Source organism: Pseudopipra pipra, chromosome 10 (assembly GCF_036250125.1).
Source record: "Pseudopipra pipra isolate bDixPip1 chromosome 10, bDixPip1.hap1, whole genome shotgun sequence".
NCBI lineage: Eukaryota > Metazoa > Chordata > Aves > Passeriformes > Pipridae > Pseudopipra > Pseudopipra pipra.
The window spans coordinates 14,867,713-14,888,291 of NC_087558.1; the positions used below are offsets into that span (position 1 = coordinate 14,867,713).

General features: G+C 38.5%; 1 protein-coding gene across 2 annotated transcripts in view; it reads left to right on the forward strand.

Moving 5' to 3' along the window:
* Window positions 1-20,579, forward strand: part of SLC9A9 (solute carrier family 9 member A9) — a 181,823-nt gene that overhangs the window by 25,385 nt on the left and 135,859 nt on the right. For both annotated transcript variants that reach the window (XM_064666392.1, XM_064666393.1), the window contains exon 5: window positions 14,937-15,052. In XM_064666392.1, the coding sequence (XP_064522462.1) occupies window positions 14,937-15,052 (116 nt within the window). The remainder of the gene's footprint in view (window positions 1-14,936; window positions 15,053-20,579) is intronic.

Here is a 20,579-nt window from a genome sequence, read left to right on the forward strand (position 1 = left end):
TCTTTTGGGAGCAGTTTGTGGAAGTGAATGTTGTAAATATATTTCCTTTATAGGCAAACAGATGCTCTCTGTCTTTGGAGCCATCAAACTCGTGCATTCACAAACACACAACTCACTTAAAAATAAATGGGAAGTGAAAGTAGTAGCTAAACCTGCCAAAAATGAATATCTAATGATAATTGTAAGCACATAAATTTTGCTGTGTTTTCCCAGTGAGCCAAGACACATAAAGTAACATAAAGTAACTTCCTCTCCCCCAAAACTGTCTCTTCAGGGGTGTGGATGTTCTGTATAGTTTTTCTGTATGGCAAGGATGAGATATATATAGATATAGACAGATATAGATATATAAAATTGAAAAACATTAATCAATGACATAGTGACTTGCAATGTACTCACAGTGCTATAGGGCAATAGCAGTTGTTCTCAGACAGGCAGTAGGTGATCCTGTTCAGGTACTCCACTATGACAAGAAATTTATATAATTAGGAATTAGTCTGACACAAGTGTCCCCAAGCACTCCCACAGTGTCCCTCTCACCACAGTCTGGCCAGTAACATGTGTGATGCATGGAGCAAAGGAGCAACATTACTTCTCAACTGTGTCTCAATTTTTCCCATAGGTTGTTTAAAGCAGGCTGGTTTTCCATTAAGTTGACCTGGGAAAGCTGTGGAGCATCCAGGCAGACTGCTTCCACATCAGTAGAGTACATTGGTAGGAGTTTAACACGTTTCCCAATAATTGCCCACAAATGCTTTAGGAGGGACAAACAGTTCCACGAAGCTTCTCAGACAATATTCCACCTGATTACAGAGCCTCAGGAAGGGCTTTTCTGCCAAGGAGAAAGAAATGTCACACCTTGAGGAGAGTTTGTCATGGGCTGTAAACAAGGTGTCCTTAGCCACACTGTTCAAAACTCTTTCTCCTCCATGTTCTTCCTCTATTCATTAGGTACTGGCCCCTGTGTGGCTTCTGCTTTGAAAGAATTAATTATTCAAGCTGCCTACGTATCTCTTTTCAGCAAGAACTACCCCCATTGTGTTACAAGGACAAAAACCTTCCATAACAGTCAGGACAGATGGATGGAGCCTGGCAGCACTTTTCAGAGGAGTGCCAAACCTCTGTGTTATCAAACCTGGGTTTATTTGCAAACCTTGTTATCTTTGATAATTTAATTACAGTGCTACTCTTGAGGATATTCTTGTTGTACAAAAACATCATCTTCAATTAATTTTTTAGTCTCATAATGACAAAAAACGGAAAACATGATCCAGATGCAAACTAAAAGCTGAACAATCGAAAGAATACAAACTATGTCATTTAATAAAAATCTTGTTTAAGAAATTATTATATATCTCTTAGTGGGTTTTTAACATGTTGGGGATGGAAACACTGCTGTATTATTCAGCAAATATCCCTACTGGAATACTTTCTTCTTTCCATAGTGATACTATATAAGCTGTGTTGTCTCAAGGGAATTGTAACAGTGCAGTGCCAAGATGCTGTGCTGAGATATTTGTGCCTTCATACTTCCTTTCCTGCAGGGCTTTCTGCCTCTAAAAAGATGTCTGAGTTGCTTTCCCCTGTTTCTCTCACTTCTTTGATCTGTTTGATCATTACAGTCTAACCTATTCTTAATTTCCTCTTGCTGGCCCATTTTGAAAGCCTTGTGTACGATTTCCAGTGGATAAAATTGCCATTGGGATGCCCTTTCTCTCCCTTTAGCATTGATCGTCATCAGTCATGAGCAGATGCTGGGGAGGCAGATGATCTTTCAAATGTAGCAAGGAAGACTAGGAGGAGAGTGCCTGGAGGCAGATTCAACCACTTAGAAGCATGTAGTCACACACCATGGTGTTAGCTTGCTTCAGGGAGGGAGGGGAGCGAGAGCTGAACATCAAAGTGCAATGGAAATGTAAAATCCTTAGTGCTGTGATTCCTCCTTTCATCTGTGCTTTTTCTCCTGGCGAGGTGTTGCAGGCAGTTCTGCTTTCTATGCTACTGAATAGACTCAGGCTTTGGTGAATGTAAATGGAGCTCCAGGATCAGTTTTTTTATCCTTTAGAAGTTCTAACACTCTAAAATTAATTTGAGATTGAATATTTTCAATCAGCAAAAGCAGGTACAAACAGTCTTTCTAGGACAAACAAGGCACAAGTATTCTTCAGGCTCAAGTTGCAACAAGATGGGGAAGAGCAGGAAAATTGGGAAGAATCCATCCTAGGGGACTCCATATGCCGAGTCAAGTCATATGCTGCTGCATGGTGGTGACAGACCAGAAGCTTTGGTTCAGGATCCTGCCCCTCCTTTGGAGATCCTGTCTTATCCCAGCTGCAGGGCTGTCAAAGCACAGCCACATGGGGTCGGGGTGCCAGGGGCTCCCCCAAGGTCTGTGGCCAGACCTGGATCCCACAGGCACTGCCCATGCTGGGGCTGCCCCACACTGACTGTGGGATCGAGTTGTATTCCCTGAGCCCCTGTTGCTCGTGCTATTGCTCAGCTGCTCTGCTGCACTCCTCTGTCTTGTCTCTCGTATTCCATTTGGCTTTCCCTGTACATTCAGTTACTAGAGAAAACATTGGCATCATTGTCTCCCTGTACAGCCCAAGCAACTGGTGCCTTCAGTTTGGGAAGTGTGAGCAATTCTGTAACACCTCTTTCAGTGCTCCCATAGACCCATGATTATTGTACACGAGAGACTGCAGTGAGAAAAAGAAAGCTGCGTATGTAAAAAACCCTGAAATGTAATATAGAAAGTATAATATAAAGTTAACACAGCAAGAACTCCAAACTGAAGGAAATAGAGATCTTAAGGCCAGTTTTTAAAATTTTGTCAAGAAATTCTAGAAGTACTTATTAACTTAATTACTTGGAGCTATACCAACAGGCAGCCTAAAACAATAATGTTAACTTATTTCTGAAGCACTTGTTACTTTTGTGAATAGTCTCGAAATTTTTTTCCATATGTGGAGGCCCAGGCTGAATTAAGAAAGGAGAAAGGCTTCTGTAATGTGACATGCACAGTATCTGATGACCTGTGGTTCAACCTATTGAACAAACTGCTGCTGGCAAATATTTTGAGTAATCAGTTTTCTGTATGAGATTAAAGGGGAAAAAATATTTCTGCAATTTACAGATTACAGTGAGGCCTGAATAGACACTGTGTGAAAATGTTTCTATGGTGGGTTGACCCTGGCTGGATGCCAGGTGCCCACCAAAGCCACTCTGTCTCTGCCCTGCTCAGCTGGACAGGGGAGAGAAAATACAATTAAAGGCTCTCGGGTCAAGATAAGGGTAAGAAGAGATCACTCACCAATTGCTGTCATGAGCAAAATAGACACAACTTGAGGAAATTAGCTTAATTTATTACCAATCAAATCAGAGTAGGATAATGAAAAATTAAACCCTTCTCTTCTTCCCTGGCTTAACTACTCATGAGTTCTCTCCCTCCTTCCCTTGGCTGCACAGGGGGGTGGGGAATGGGGATTGTGGTCAGTCCATCACACCTAATCTCTGCTGCTCCCTCCTCCTCAGGGGGAGGACTCCCCACACCCTTGCCCTGCTTCAGCACGCACTTCCCAAGGGGTCACAGCATCCTTGGGCATCCACCTGCTCTGACATGAGGTCCTCCAGGGTCTGCAGGTGGATCTCTGCTCCAACATGGACCTGTATGGGCTGCAGAGGCACAGCTGCCTCTCCATGGTCTGACCACGGGCTGCAGGGGAATCTCTGCTCTGGCACCTGAAGCACCTCATTCCCCTCTTCCATTGACCCTGGTGTCTGCAGGGCTGTTTGTCTCACATATCCTCACTCCTGTCTCCATCTGCAGAGGTTTTTTTCCACCTCTGAAGTACCTTATCCCAGAGTCGCTGCCACCATTGCATGAGCTCAGCCTTGGCCAGTGGCTGGTCCATCTTGGGACCAGCTGGCATTGGCTCCATCAGACACAGGGGAAGCTTCTGGCAGCTTCTCAGAGAAGCCACCCCTCTAGCCTCCCCCACTACCAAAACTGCCGTGCAAACCCAATACAGTGTTAAACAAATTTGGCTACAGCTGTTGCATAAAATCAAACTCAAAAGTTACCATAGTTCATAGTGAGCAATGCTCACTGATGTAGAATCAGTTAATTTGAATCAGTGTCCTCCCAAGAAGGGAATGTTCTTCAGCCTTGCTCATTTTGGAATATAATCTTTCTCTGATCTTTGAAGTGATGAAATGAAGGAGTCAATCACAGAGGCACAGAAATTAGAGCAATAAAAGAGCTATTAGACTGTAGAGCTCATTATTCCATCCCTAAAAGGCTACTCTGCAGTGCATTCTTGGGTACTTTGTCCAGTATACCTAAAAATCTAGGAGTATGGAAAGAATGAAGGAGAAATACTACTGCACAGAAATGTCAGTCCTTTTCTCTCTGTTTTGATCCAGCTATAGGATGAAGCAAAGCAGTAATCGCTGCCATTATAGAGAACAAATCTATTTGCATTTCTACAGTGCTTCAGCTCTAGCTGTGAATGCCTAATCAGTCCTATTGCTGGAAAAATATTTTCCAGCCTCTTGTCAAATTTCTGTCTGATTGCAGTGCATTACTGCAAAGCCACTTTACTCCATCCATGTCCTGGCCCACATCACTAGAGGGCTGTGGTGAAAATTTTTGAAGCCAACACTGGTGTGTAAGAAACAATACAGCAGTGTCTGTCAGTGGTTCAGTAAATGATCTTTCACCTCTGGTAGAATTCTGCCTAGCATAACATGCAATGGTATCTGTGTTTCTAGAACTGTAAAACTCTGAATAATGGGTGTATAAAGATCCCATTGCACACTTTTACAGGAATAGTGACATTTGCCCAATGTCTGTACTGGCTTTAGCCATAACAATCACACTGCGTTTCTCTCCCCCATCCTTCCCCAGCAGTGGTGCCTGCAGGCTGTGTTTCTCATTCCCTGCTGTACACGCTTTATCACAGTGATAAGCACTATCGAGTGACTGCTACATTCTGATGCAAAGGTAACTGCGCAGGTGACATGCATTTGTAAATTTACCCTGAATCTGGAGGACTTGCACCTGCTTTTCTACTAATCAGCAGCTTTGTTCTGCCTCCACAAACCCTGTAAATTTAAGGTCAGTTTAAGCTTAGTGCACAGTTCCCAGGTCTGATATAGCCACGTTGTTTCCATCACCAGGCACAGAAGTGTTGTAACCTGGCCAGGTTAAAGATCCCTGCAGGAAAAGGAGGTGGCTGGAATAGCACAGAGCTGGCAACTGTCAAACTGTGTGAGCAATAGACATGCAAGTGGTGAGGACAGATCACTCACTACTCCTCAGTTCCACCCCTGCTCACACCTTGATATCCCATGGTTCAGCTGCAGGAGCCCTAATGTACCATGCAAAGGAAAAGTGTCATTCAATCAGCTGTCATAGACTTTGGAGGAAGAAAAAATGAACAAAAAGTGTTACTTGCAATGAAATAATCAGCTTGTTCTTACAGAGGAAGTTGACTTTACTTTCTTCTTTTTTATTATCAGTTAATTTATGTTAGTAAATACTGCGTCTTACAAAGCCTTGTATCTCATGGATTTGGTTTATCAAAAAGCAAATGTTTATATGATTCATCTGACAGAATTCTTCATGCCTAGAAAAGAAAAAGCCACTCTTTCTCCAAGCTCTTCAAATACTGAAAGATCAATAAGACTACAAAACGTGACAAGGGACTGACAGTCATGCCCAGTGAGTAACAATGTAAGACCAAAGTCACTCGTGCAGTTATTCTGCATTTACACCCTATCGAGAGGAGTCAGTGCTGGGAGTGATATTCAAGCTGAGCAAGTGAAGAAAAGGAGACATAACAGTTTTTAGTGCTATTTTCAGCCAGATCCCACATGCTTGCCTTATTCACGCTTCTATTTAATTTGATATGTAATGCACGTGAGTTAGACAAAAATTATTTGTCTCGTGGTTTGCTGTTTTTACATACACATTTAAGAATTATATTCCCTGTAATCCTCTCTCACTATGTTAGAGCTGTTCCAAAGTTGAAATCTTTCACACAAATATCTCAATCTTTTCTCACCAAAATCATTCATATTTCATGTATTTACAAAGTAAATTTTCCCTGAGAAAGCAGCCAAAATCTCACAACAGCATTTCCATTTCATCAATTCATTCAACTCACCCAGGAAACACTTAGGGCCATTTTCCACTTAATCATTTCAACTAAATCTACAGTACTAGCTTTAGATTTTAAAGATTGCAAAACCTCATCCTGTAGAATTAGAAATTTTATTTGCTAAACAAGACACAACAATTATGAAAGACCCTGTAATGGGAACAGCATGTCCTGTAACTGGGCATGTGCAATCCTTAACCTTTAGAGAAGTGCCCTTCATGAGATGCACTGAATCAATCTGTCCTAGGGGTCCTACTTCCATAAACTGTTCAGAAATGCTGTGGTAGAACTGTCTTTTATACACCCAACTTGTGCCTATGTAAGTCTTCTTCATCAGATCCTAGTGCTAGAAAAATAAAATACGTTTGTTTAGAAGGTTGTTCTGCCCTCAGGGGAAAGGAAATGAAAATCTGGGCAGGGACTGAAGAAGATCTTGATACATCCATAGATTTATGCTGGAGGTTCAATCATATATCCTACAGAATCCTATAGGTTTATGGCCTAAACCCCAGAAGGAGTAACAAATAGCTGCTACACTCTGCCTTCTACCAGCAATAACTAACCAAATTTCCTGGCACTTCCTAAGCTTAAATGGGACCTGTCCTTGGCTGTTGTCAGTGAGGAGTGTGGGCTTAGGATAGAGCCACAGAACATATCCATACTGCTGTGTGTTTGGGCTTTCTGCAGTGAGAACTAGAACAAAAGAAGAAAAAAAAAGAAGAATTCTACGTAGGGCTTTTTACAGGGTTAAAGCCTGTGAGGATCTCACTGGTATGTCCAGATCTGACAGAAAGCAGCATGATGTACTCAGAATATCTAGTGCCTTCTTGGTAGTGGGGACAGGAGATTTTCATTGACCTTTTGGGCCAGTCACTGGCATAAAACCACACCCTGAGGCTTCCTGAGGAGCAGGGACTGGAATAGAGAGGGAACAAAGAAACACAAGTCGTCCCACTTGTATCTTGTGCCCAAATTCACTCTTTCCCCATTCCCAGTGCTGCTCAGGTATAGTAACCAACTGTGCTGTCTTTGCCAGAGGTGTTTTGAGGCATCAGAGATAGAAAACTCAAATCTGCACAACAAAAGTAAAATCTGCACAACATTCTCATCATCACAATTAGCCATAAGTAAAGAACTCTTTTAACAGACACACATTTGATGCATATTGTATAAAAAAACAAGAAAGCTACAATGAAGAAATAGCTATGTTCAATGGAGCAGAACCAACACCACTGTGTGAAAAAGCTGAATTAAGTATTTCTGTTCCTACTGACTCTGCAATCGTGTGATACAGTAACATAGTCTGGTGGGGAAGATGCAACTCTCACAAGAGGGCAGACTGGTAACTGCAGACTCCTCTACAGCACACTGATACTTGTCAAACGTTATTACAACTTCAGAAGCCACAAACCTATTAAATAAGAGGGTTTTAAAATAAAAATAAAGAAGCACAATAGTGGGCCTCTCTGGGACCCCGCTGCTATATTTAATGTATTAAAAATCACTTCTATTTAGCACATCAATTAAGAATAACTGTATAAGAAAGAGATAACCTGCTTGCCACAGGTTGTTTTGAAGCTCATGTCCTGCTGATTCATTCTGAATCATATCACCACAAATACTTTCACCCTGAGAAGTTATTTATTGGCCTAGAAGGTTCCTATTTCTGAAAGTTTATCACAGTATTTTCATGTCACTTTAGACCTATCTGCATACCTGTCCTTCTGTTAATTATTTTTTTCCAACAAAAAAACCTCAATTTTCACTTGATCAATGAGCATCATTACACAATAATACTCTTATATCCCCAGTAACAGGAGCTAACCTGGACACAAGGAATTTTATCATTCTTCTTCTTCATCCCCATTTGCCATAGCAAGGATGCTGTTTAAAAAAAAAACCCAAACTTAATATGTTTTTAAAGGTTGGATGGGTTTCTTTTCTTGTCTACACACTATTTGACTGAGCTAATCCAATAAAAATTCTAAAACAGTTTCAAACATGTTTCTCTATATTTCATTTCATGCCCTATTTTACATCAGGTTATTCTCTAATTTAATTTACATTATTCTGAAATCACAAACTGATCATAATTACCTTTTAATGGTAATACAAGCTCATTTAAAGGGAACATCAGGTGCTCCAGTGAAGACCTGCTGTAGCAGTTCCTTGCAAATAAGATCATGGGGTTTATGTATTTTGATATGAAATAGTAAAAGAAAATATGTTAAATTCAATATTTACACTGTATTTTCAAATGAGGAGCAAAAATATTGCTGTTTCAGAATCTCACGGGGGGGATTGTTCTGAAATTTAGATACTAGCTGAATTGTTCATGAGTTAGTTCAGCACAAATAATAACCAGAAGCATGAGTCTGTCTTCCACATAGATTGATGGCAGGTTACTATCCAGCAATGTTTCTGTACTTGGAGAGGGAGTTCAAAACATTATTGGTTCTTGCTTTCTTGACTCAAAATAGTTCTCTTCTGAATTTCTGCTGAATCAGACTTTTTTTTCCTTTTAATCCCTCAGATCTGTGAGGTTTGAAGTCTTTCCATAGACAGGTCTTTTATCCTAACATGCTCAACTGTCCTGAACACTATTTCTGAAAGTAGGATTTTGCTGCTTCATGGAATTCTGAAGAAAACTCACATAGAAGTTTTTATGACACCTGGAATGTTCTTGAGGTTGAAAAGACAAAATGATCCTCATATATCCTTCTGTCCATATAATAATGAGGTGATATTCAGTGATATTAAAGGCTGGCGCTTTTGAAGCTTCAAAGGTGAAGAAAACAAAGTGTTGTTCTTAGTCCACAGCTAATCTGTGACAATGCTATCAGATGTGGTTAAAGCCATGGGTTTAGCAAAGTCTTTCATAATGTCAGACATTTATATGGATAATGAGATGGGATTAGGGGTCTTCACACTTCAGGATAAAAAGTACCCGCTCAGCTGAGAACTAGATAAAATTCTCTTATTGAAGGCAATTTTATAATGGGCTGCAACAGGTTTTCTTGAACTTAAAAAACCTTTTAATATTTAGACCAGATTAAATTCTTCAGGATATTGACTTCTTTTAGGTAAAGAAAGAACCTTGCACATTATGATTGCTAGAATTATGATAATCACTGAAATACCTCATTGGTGAAGTGAATTCACTGGTGGCTGAATGAGACAATTAACTAGTGAAGCCAATTTACCCGACACTCTGTGTTTTAATCCCTGTATGTGACAACAGCTGCGTAATCTGAGAACTCAGAGTTATTGACATTTAATTACAATGTTTGTAACTCCTGTAGATAATACAGACACTGTGTTATTTTCCTTCTCCAACCTGGGTATTTTCAGTCCTTCTTTTTTCATAATGAAAGCCTCTTGGTGTCACTAATATTTTTCTTAGAATTCCACTACCTTCTGTACAACAGTGGTTTAGGAATTTCTAAAACAATCATCATTATTGTATCTGGAAAATCTTATGTCTGATTATTTTAAATTCTGTTTTTACCATCAGGAGAATACCTGTCTCAAAATATATGTGTAAGACTGTCAGTAATTCATTATCTCTTAGAGGTTCTCTCAATTTATAAGACTGAGTAAAGTAAATCTTGAGGTAATGTTTGAATCTTGCAGTGCAATAAAATATTAAGTGGCACTATGATTTGGACACAGTACAGTTGACAGTGTTTCATGGCTCATTTGCCCAAGTAATTATTAGATTTTACTCACAACTCAAACAGCAAGTACAGCTTTTTCATTGCAGAGGTTCAGGTTTGTACGTATATAAAGCATAATGGCTCTAATTTAAATGGAGATCAGGAACACAGGGATCCCAAAGCTGTGTTGTACTAATTAGAGAAATATTAAAAACACATTAAATAATACTGTGCAGTTGTGAGAGGTGCCAAATTGGTTTGTATGTCTTCAATGCAAAATGTTGTAAAACTACAGTACAGTAAAGGCTATCTGAAAGTCAGTCTGAAAAAAAGAGATTTGAAATTTTAAAAACAAACCAAAACAAACATGAAATATCATTTGAGACTTTTTTGAAACCCAAAAAACCCCATGAAATACCATTTACTGACAGTTTCCAGCAATGATTGGTGATCTCAACTAAGTTTTCAACTCATGTATGTTTACACCTGACTCCCTTTTTTCCACTCTTCACTTAGTTTAGCTACACTGTTAGCATTTATCAGCAAAATCTACAATTGCATTTTGAAATTTTGAAGCTGGATAAAGCGTTTTTCACCTCTATATTTTAATAGATATTTCCCATGGTTGAATGTACTACAGAAGACTAACCAAAATAAAATTCATACCAACATGTAGCAATTCTTTACTTTCATGAGCACAAATCCATAGGAAGTTGTTTTTAATTAAGCAAAGGCTCAGGCACTGGAGCATTCTGCATAGTCTCATTCAAGTCCATCCTAAAACATCAAGCACAAATATGGTTGGTCTTTCCTAAAGTGAAATTACGTGGGTTACTTGGGCATGGCAGCCTTGAGCTGGGGCAGAGATACAGCAAGGGGTGAGGATCCAGTGAGTGCTGTAACCTCTGCCCTTGCTTGGCTGACACGGGACTGACAGAGCAGCATCTTGCAGACGTGCACTGTGCTGAAGTCAGCACTGGACACGTGTGCATGTGTTTCAGTAAGGACAGGCACTCACTGTGGTTCTGTACCAATGAAGATGGGTTATAGAACTTAAGATAAATATTTTGAAGCCTGTTTCAGATCTCTTCACTGTTTCTGTTACCAGTGGCCCCCAAATTAACTGATACAGAAACCTGGGCTGGATTTTTTTTATTTACATTCAGTACCTGTTTTCTTGACTGAATAACTGAACAGCCATCACTTTCCCAAAACTCCAGTACCACAGGACTATCTAACAAGTCAAGCTACCTACAGACCCATGGTTACCAGAACACAGCCTTTCTTACTCACACCCACATACATCATATCTCTGAGGTGTAAAACGTGTTTCTCTCCATTTACCCTTCCCATCACAACTTCTGATTGAAGAAGCAAAAAGATAATCTGTGACTACTAACAAAACGTTGGTGGCAGATCTTTTCCATTGCTCAGTGGGAAATGCCAAGCAAAAGCACTTTGCACCTCACCCCGTGCCCTCCCAGGAGCCCAGCTGTGCTCCCTGGAGCTGTTTGTCAGATCCACTGATGCTCAAGCTTTGTGTGTAGTTCTAATGTTCAGCTCCTGGGCAGTCACTGTACCCCAGGTGACTGGGTAAGCAGTGGGTTTTTAAAGCCAGGTTCTTTTCTGATCTCTCAGTTATTTCTATGGCCAGAGGGTTTTTCTTCTTCTGTGATTTATATAGAATAACTTAAGGTAACTTCACTATCACTTTATTCTTACCTGACAAACTTCACTGAGGTTTTCTCCTGCTTTGATTAGTTGGCAAATGAGTTTTTGAAGAAAAACCCATGATATTACCCTTCCTAGTGACAAAACTGATTTAAAAGACGACTAAAAGAAGAATGTAATACTACATAGAACACTCTGAAATAATGGATCACTGCAGCCAGGACATTTCATGTGAAGCATTTCATTGTATAGGAAAAGGTTATAAAAATATATTGATATAGTAGAAAGAGAAAGATAAAAATAAAGGAGTGGGTATTTAATTTTTATCTCTACTATTTATATTTTTCATCATGTATTTTAAATTCGGATAAGTGACTTTTTGTTTCTATTATGGTATCCGTCAATCACTAGGTTACTTCATATATATTCTTGGCTTATTAATGTTGCTATTCCTTGAGAAAAGGAAGAAATGTAAAGGAAGAAATATTTTTTCATCTTTTGCTTGCATGATTACAATCTGTAACTATGTTCAACTGGCTTCCAGCTACAAGATAATCACATCTAGATAAAGTAGGATTCTTTAGAGAGTTGGACTACGAGATGAAAAATGCTCTGCAGACTAGAAAACATATTTTGCAGAAAAGATTTAAATTACAAGTCTCTTTCATGCTACACAACATAACTGCACAAACACTTTAAATCAGGAATTACGCTTTTAAAACCTTTAACATAATAAAGACCCTTAGTCCCTTAGTAAGATTCAGCAGTGATAATGCAATGAACAGCAAAACTGAAAAAATACAACTGCTGATAAAATCCTCAGGCAGATGGGGCTGTCTGTACTGAGGATACGGGGTGTGTTGTACATCTTCACTTAGCAGGTTTTCTTACATTCTAATTATGTCCCCTGCAGCTTTAAATTAAGAGTAGATTCTTTTAGAACTGGTAGGTTTTCCCATTTTAGCTTGCATGTGAGGATTCAGCTACTTATCAAAGAATCAGCATTCTATAAACCAACCTGCCATTGTGTGTAGCAATAGTCTGTAAAGGCCTTAGGAGAGGGCTCTCTCTTTTTCCCCTCTACAAGTAAACAGCAGCTGGTTCAAGAATGTCCCAGTCCCAGAGTAACCTTCCTAGAGAGCAGCTTTATAAACAAATTCACTGGAAAAATCCAGCAGTTCCCAGAAAGCCAAGGTGCTTTCCAAAGTCCTTTCCTCAGTGCACGACAATAGAAGGTTATTAGCTGCAGAACTGTAGTAGTACAAAAACTGGACCCTTTACAAATGGAGATTCATCCTCCCTTTTTCACACCAGCAAGCTTCAAAATTCAGTCCAGCTTCAAAACTGTAAGGACAACCCAGTGCTCAGAATAATTAAAGCCTTGCGGAGTTTTTGTTCTGGTTGTTCAGTGTCTGTTATTTACTTCAACTTTTGTCAGCCTACAGTTTATTTTGTGCCTTTGTGCTGAGGACTCGTGGTTTTCTTGCCAATTTGTACTGGAAATTATGGTAGTTAAAGTTCAGTTTCCCAGAAGAAGATTCTTACTTCAGCAAGTCAAATATTTATATGATGTCTCCTCTACTGTGTAATGACAGCATTCTATGTAGAATTTTTTAGAGATGAGACACTTTGTAAGTTCCAGACTTGCATAATCTGGAAAATTCTGAATTCTCCTGTGTTTCATTACATTTCTGCCTCTCTCTTTTCCTGTTGAAGTAGCAAAATACTTGCTCTAGCTTGATGAGCTCCTTCCTACATTTAAAAGAAATTTGTTTGGGTGTAGAAAATGTCAGGTCTCCTGCAGCAAAGCTCATCTGAGTTTTATTCTTCTGTTGTATTGCCTTATAATGTTCCAAATCCATGACCAAATCCATTATTCACAAATACAATTTGCAGCACTGAACCAACCTTAGTCCAACTGAGAAGTTTTCAGAACAGTTATGTTGTGTGGTACTGGATGATGTGTAATAGCACCACCATTTGGAGCTCAGGTATCCAGCTGAGATCAAACTTTTCAATATCATTACTAAATTTTACAAATAGTCAAGATTTATTTTTATTTATTATTTTAATTTTTTTTTAAATGAGGAAGAAGAGTATCTCTGGTCAAAACTGCAAGCAGGTCTAGGCAATTATTTCTAAGAGGCATCCCCATGCTCACTTCCATTGCTGTGGCTTTTGAGACAATTGCAAATTGGGATAGCAGAACCACAGTCAGGTTTTGAAGGATTCATTCCTGAAAGCTGACAAATTTGTGCTGGGGATAAAAAGACTAAGTTCACTACAGGGTCCTGAGTCTTTGTTCTTTGGCAATGGAGAGAAAGTGAACTCATCAATCAAGGAGAACCATAGCTGGATAAACAGTTTTAGGGCAATTGGTGGTGAACTGTTTGCTAGGCAGCTCCTGTAAATACAGATACTCAGGACCACTGGGGAATGCTGTGGAGACTTATCTGCTGCCCTCCTAGTGGAATACAGTAAGTCTGGTAAAGTATTTGAAAGCAATTTGTAATCAACTCTCAGACTGTTGGGTAAGTAACACTTCCTATGTCCCTCAGATCTTCTGCATTTTTGGAGCTTTGGTAACACCTTAGGAGTGTAGCTGAGGGCAAAACATAGCTCAGTATGTGCATGCGTGGAGCCCTGCTGAAATGGTTGGTTTAAAGTCCAGAGTTAGAAGAGCCCAGTTGTCAATTTATGTGTTGTATTTATGGAAAAGGGATGGAATGCAATTGGGTTTATTATTAACTAGATTGGAAAGATATAAAATTGTGAAAATCTACAACAAGTTCTAACAACAACTGAAATCTCTTTTTTTCGAGGTATTTCAAGATTCTTACTATACTTCACATCTCAGATAGCATTGCCTGGTTATATAAACCAGTGATAACATTTCCTGTGAAACTGGTGAGGATGTAGCAGTGCATTTTGAAGTGTGACTTTGTTGCCTCACTGTCACTGTGAGTTGTTAAATATGTCTCATTTGGAGACCTTATCTGGAACTTTGAGTACAGCTAACATTTAAAAGCTCATAGAATAAAACTATTCATTTAGAAATATTAGAGCAAGCCACAGAGCTGATAGTGGAACTGCCTTTGTTTAAATGTTCTTCAATATTAGACAAATTAGTCTTAATAATGTCTTCTTACATTTACATTATCTTTCCTTTTGAAAAATAAACAGCTCAAACCATTGTCCTCTGCTACCAGCAGATGACAATTATTCAGAAAAGCCTTTGCTTTGGAATTGCCTCTGGTGTTTCAATACAATATTTGACAGTTGAACAGGAAATAAAATTTTTACATGATAACTGTTTATGTTCAGTATTCGTGTGATAAGTTTGCTGAAAAGAAGCTAAAGAGAATAAGAACCTGTTTAATACTGTAAATTGAGCATAAGTGTTAAATGCTCTGTCTGAATGGCTGTCTTATCTTTCCTCTGACAGGTTGATAATGTATGGCTTTGTGAAGGCCATGGTACACATGGGCCAGTTAAAGCAATGGGAATTCCACTTCACTGACTGTTTATTTTTTGGATCACTGATGTCTGCCACAGATCCAGGTAACCATTTAAATAAATTGCTTTTTCAAAAGTCAGAAGAGTAAATAAGAACATCACAATTGTAAGTCCCATAGAAATGTTTTCTTCCGATAGCTGTTAAATGTCTGATATTCTGATAATCACAAGTCAAATCAGCTCCAGAGATCCCTTGTGTTTGTTTCAGTGACTAGTTTACCTAGGTTTAGCTCACAAACTTCATAATTGGAGTTGCTGGAAAGATTGGAAAAATGTCCTCTGATCTCCAGGACACCTCCCTGCTGATTGCTGTGAGAACTGCTGTAACCTGGGGCCTCACAGTTAAAAATCTCCACATCACATCCACGTGTGATCTAACCCATCTTAAAGATACAGGGAACAAAGCTTTCAGATTTGGCCACATGAACACTGTTTATAAGGCATCAGTTACAGTTTGAAGGCAGTGCTCATATAAATACAACTCTAAAAAATCCCACACCAACAGATTGACTTGAATTTGCAGACATGAGATCTAAAGCCTGAAGTTGCAGTAAATAGCAAAGTCTGGGAAGCAGACTCGGAAGCAGACTCAGTGAGTTTCGGAATCCCAGAAGTACAGAATTCCTTACTTTGAAGGGATGTCTGGGGGTCTTCTAGTCCATCCTTCTAATCAAAACAGGGCTTATCTCAAAGTAAGCCTAGGTTTCGTAGATTTTTCCAGGTTTTGTTATGTTGAAAATGTTAATAAGGGTACTCTAATATTAAAAGGAAGGTATTGCTATTTGCATCTGTAACAGTGAAGGGTAAGGTGAAAAAAGGATTTTTTAATATGTTGTCTGCTGAGACAAAATACAAATTTTGCAAGGGTATGTTGGAATTTTTCAAAATGTTCAGCTGAGCTGTTCCAGGCAATGTAACAGAAAACATTTTGTCATGCACATTAGTGTTAACTACCCTTGAGAAACTTCTCTGAGAAACTTAGGAATAAAGCTTTCAAATCCCTGGCTTTGAAAAGAAATGAGAAAAAGCCATTTGTTCTACAATTTTTTTCCATTCTCTAAATGATCTCTCAATATTTAACAAGATACTTTTGGCTTGTGATTTATCGTTCTGATGGCTTAAAAATATGGTCTAAAACAATTTATTTCCACAAAAGCAGTTGTTGCAAGATTGCTGTAAAAGCTGCATCAAGTTGTTATTCTCAAATTAATCCAAGCATCCAATATGCTGCCACTTATCACCCAGCTACATTATTAAGATTCAGCTCAGATTGGAGCCTATCCTCAGAGCAAGAGAAAAACACAGAAACTGAAAGCACAAGGGAAACCCTGGAAAATAAACTGCTTATGGAATGAAAAGGGTGCTTACAATTTCTAAGTATGTTTCTTGATGGTGCCATGAATAGGGTTTTGCAGCTGACTTGGTTTCTTTTCCCATTTTCCAGTCCAATACTATTTAGTTTCACAAATTAACATGTTGACTTATGAGGAGTAATGTATAAGACAAATGCACTGATTTTGATTAGAATGGTACTAAATCACCACTGATTAATCTGAAACAACCATGAAATAAAAAAAGAAAACAAACCAGAAGCTCCTCTTAGACTGTAAGGAATAAGAAGTGAAAAGGATTTCTTTTCCTAGATTTTTAAATAGGCTTAAAAATCTAATGCTGCAGTTGAGAAAACTGCTTTTAGTGTGACAAACTATCATTGATTAATATTGTTGGCAATTATTCCTTACTTATATAGTGTCTGCTCATGTCCAAGAGGTTTTTTAATGTTCAGTCTTGCTCCCTCTGTTATCTACTCGCAATATTCTAAGTTGTTCCATGTGTTCACTAACGTTATCCATAAATTTCAACCACTCAAAGACTTAGAAAATTTTGAATTAAGTTTGTCATTAATTAAATGGTGGAAACTGCTGAAACTATTTCATTGTGTTGCAGGATCTGCTAATGAATTATAATCTCAAGCCATGGAAAGAGCTCACTGGCATTCCAAAAGTTAAAGCTAAAATTTTGTGCCATGGAGGACTGATATGTATTAGAGCATAAAATAATCAGTCTAATGATTTTATATGTGATAACTAGGTTTTGATTTTGTTTTCTTAAAGAAATCTTTGGTAAAATGTCAGCATTATAGAAGTAGGCTAGAACAATAAATTAATGTCTTAAGATGAAATAATAAATTCCTGTCAGATTTCCTACATGATTTTCATTTAATTTTTCACTGTGTAGGATTATAAACTCATTTTAAAAAGATATTTAATTTCCCTTGGCTGTTGGAAGCAATTAAGTCTCAAAATATGCTAAAACTGATCAGTTGAGAGAAGTTGGTTTGATTGAGTTCTGTATTTGTAATTGTAAAGATGACTGGTAGATGTTTACATGATAAATAAAGACTTTTACTAGCAGGGCAGTGAACAAATGTCTGCCAGTTAAAGTTGCCAATACTGTTAAGAAGAACAAAAAAATATCATAGCACTCTGTAGGTTTTAGTTTTGAAAGTTATCTGAAGATTATTAATCTAGACTTTTTTGCATAAAAATAATTCAGATGAGTTGCTCTTACATGCTGTGTGTTCCTTTATATAGAAAACTAGCTCTTGAACTAAGATTAAGAAATTAATTTGAGACTGGATATACTTGGGACTGTGTTTTGCATTATAGACTGTGATCCCTAAACAACAGTGATGCTTTGGGATGCCTCAAAAGAACTTTCATGTCTCTAGACAGGAAAGTTAGAAACTTCAGGGACAAAAGAAAGTTACTTTCAACTAAATAATTCGTTTTACAGAGAATATCTCCTTTCAATAATTTATTATTTTCAGCAGGAAAAGTTTGTTATTTTAAGACTTCAGGTGAGAGATTTAATTTAAAGAAACAGAATTCTAAAATTCCCAAAATATCACTTCCTCAGTCTTTGATTTAAACATGACCAGTATTTACATTTTTCTTTATTCTGATCAATCTTGTTCTTTCATCTGTATCAAACAGCACAGATATCTCTTTTGCTGTAGAAAGGGTTTCCTCGTGTTGGTATTGCATTTTGATTTCTAATGTAACCTGACTCTGGGAGTGTTTTGCTGTGATCCCCTCAAAGGGGATGGAGCAGTTCCTTCCTACATCCTCGTGCATATGTCACCCATCAAAAGCAGCAGTGGGAGTGTGGCAAAGGTGCTGCCGTGGGCGTGGAGCCCCCAGCGCTCGGCCCCTGAGCAACTGAGACCTGGCAAATGAAACCCTCTGCCGGGCGAGCACAGCCCGGGTGTTCTGACAGCAGCTGTGCTGCGCTGGGGAGGCAGGTCAGCAACGAGCCCCAGCAATCGGCTGCTCCAGGGCGCCAGTGCTTGTAGCAAATGAACGGACAGAACAAAAGGGGCACGTGAATGTAAAGATCTGAGTTCTGCCTCAGCCACCAAAAATAACCCAACAGTGCGACTGGCACGTTGTCTTGGCTGCTGCCATTAACACGTTCTGTGCAATGACCTTCCCATCCAGACACATCCCATGTGTCTTTGGCACTTCCTTTTTCTTTTTCACTTTTGACATTTCAAGTGTAGAAAACAGCTTTACCTTACAAGGGTTTGGTAGAGCACGGCTATTTCTGAGATATATGAACTCCCTTACCTTTGGTCACACTGATAATCACAAGGCTCTTCCCTATTTGGACTTACTATGGTTACAGCTGAACTGGAGCTGTGGGTTGCACTGCTCTTGTTATTGATAAAATTGGATATTTATCAGAAAGAGCAGTTTCTGTTTCTCATAAAATCAAAGGATTTCATATTAAGAAGCATAATGTACAAATACAACAACATAATACATTTCATATACTGGTTATGTAAGACTTTATAAATGTGGTTTTAATTAAAATATTTGTATGCTTTCTTCTTTTTCACCACTGAACTAATTGTGAGTGGTGTGACTGCTTAATAGGGAAAGAAGACTATAACTTAAATTGAAATCTTTATTTTTAGACCAATTCAATAGGAAATATAAGTTAAATTTCTCTCATTTTCTTCCTGTTTGACACTGCCCTCCTAAAAGAATTTATGCCCATGAGAAAGATATTAATAGTTCTAGTCAGAGGATTGAGGTACAATAATACCAGTACTTTATATAATGGCCTCATTTATTTTCTGGGTTTCCTTATTCTTTTTAAACATAACAGCAAAGTAGCATTGGATACAGTTAGTTTAGGGATTGTTGTAGTTTGCTGATATTTCAGTTGCAAATACTTTTTACAGGAATCAATAACAAGCCCATTTGTTTCTACCTATGTCAAAAGTTACCTTTCACAAACCAGCTCCACAGACAGTTGTTATGACTTGGGTACAACTGAAAGCATGCTAAGCTTATCATCTAGCAGATGTTCCCTAAGGCCACGAAGTTAAGGAAGTGAATCAGATTTCTGCTGGCACAAGTACTGTGAAAATCTTAAATGCTTCACTATTTCCTGCTTCCCATGTCTGAATTTTTAAGTGAAGGTCACAACTCTTTCTGAGTCAGCAGCTCTCATACACATTATTTCCACTGGCGTCAGTTTTCTACTGCCACAAAAGGTGTTTGTGCTCCCCCAATTACCTGTCCCTTTAGCCATCAGGTTCTTTACCTGTCTTTATCCCTGTCCTCATATACTTACACTGAAATAAGAGATGAAGAGGTATTGTGTACTTTAACGAAAAGTAGTTTGGTGTCTTTATAATACATATTGTATCTATTGAATTGTGCAAGTCTTTGAGTAGTTTCCACACAAAACCCAAGCTGTACTTACTGTTCCTCAAAGTGCCTTCAGAAAGCCAGGGAGGCCATGCTAACTGCAATGCAGTGTCTATGGTCTTTACTTAAAGTTCTCACAGATTAGACATGTCATTGTGATATATGATTATTTTAGAATTAATTCCCTTGAGTTTAAAGTCAATCGTCAGACAAAACACGATGTGTCTACTTTGGACATGATGACTATTGCTAGGGTGTGATTCTGTCCAGAGAGCAATTTAAATTAACTTTCTTCCGTAGCAGAATGTCATGTCCCTTTTATCATGTCTATTCTGACCTATACCCATAGATTCTCATAATTAATGAAGGCAAATGTGATCTGGGGGAAGTGACTACATGCTGGTTGTCAAAACAAGGTGCAAATGTTTTCTTGAGCTCTTAAACAGGGTGGGTGTGCCAAAGATTCTGCAGTTCTCTGTTGTTATGCAGATACTATTTACAATGTTCATTAATGAGTTGGCTAATGCAACAGAAGGGGCTTCTTCAATGTATAATATTATGTATAAAGGAGATTGCAAACACTTTGAAAAATGTGATTAGAACTCAATATGATTCCTGTAATGATTTAAAATCAAGAAGGATAAATGCTACACTTAGAAAAAATCAACCTCATAGATAGCAGACAAGAAGTGAGCATTCACTTATGAGAAGGATTTCAGGTTTACAACCTGAAAATGAGTCATAAGTACCAATACATAGCAAAAAAAAAGGAAAATAGGATTTATTAACATGTTCTACAGCATCTTTTCATTCTATTTCTTGACAGCAAATGTGAACTACAATACTGGTGT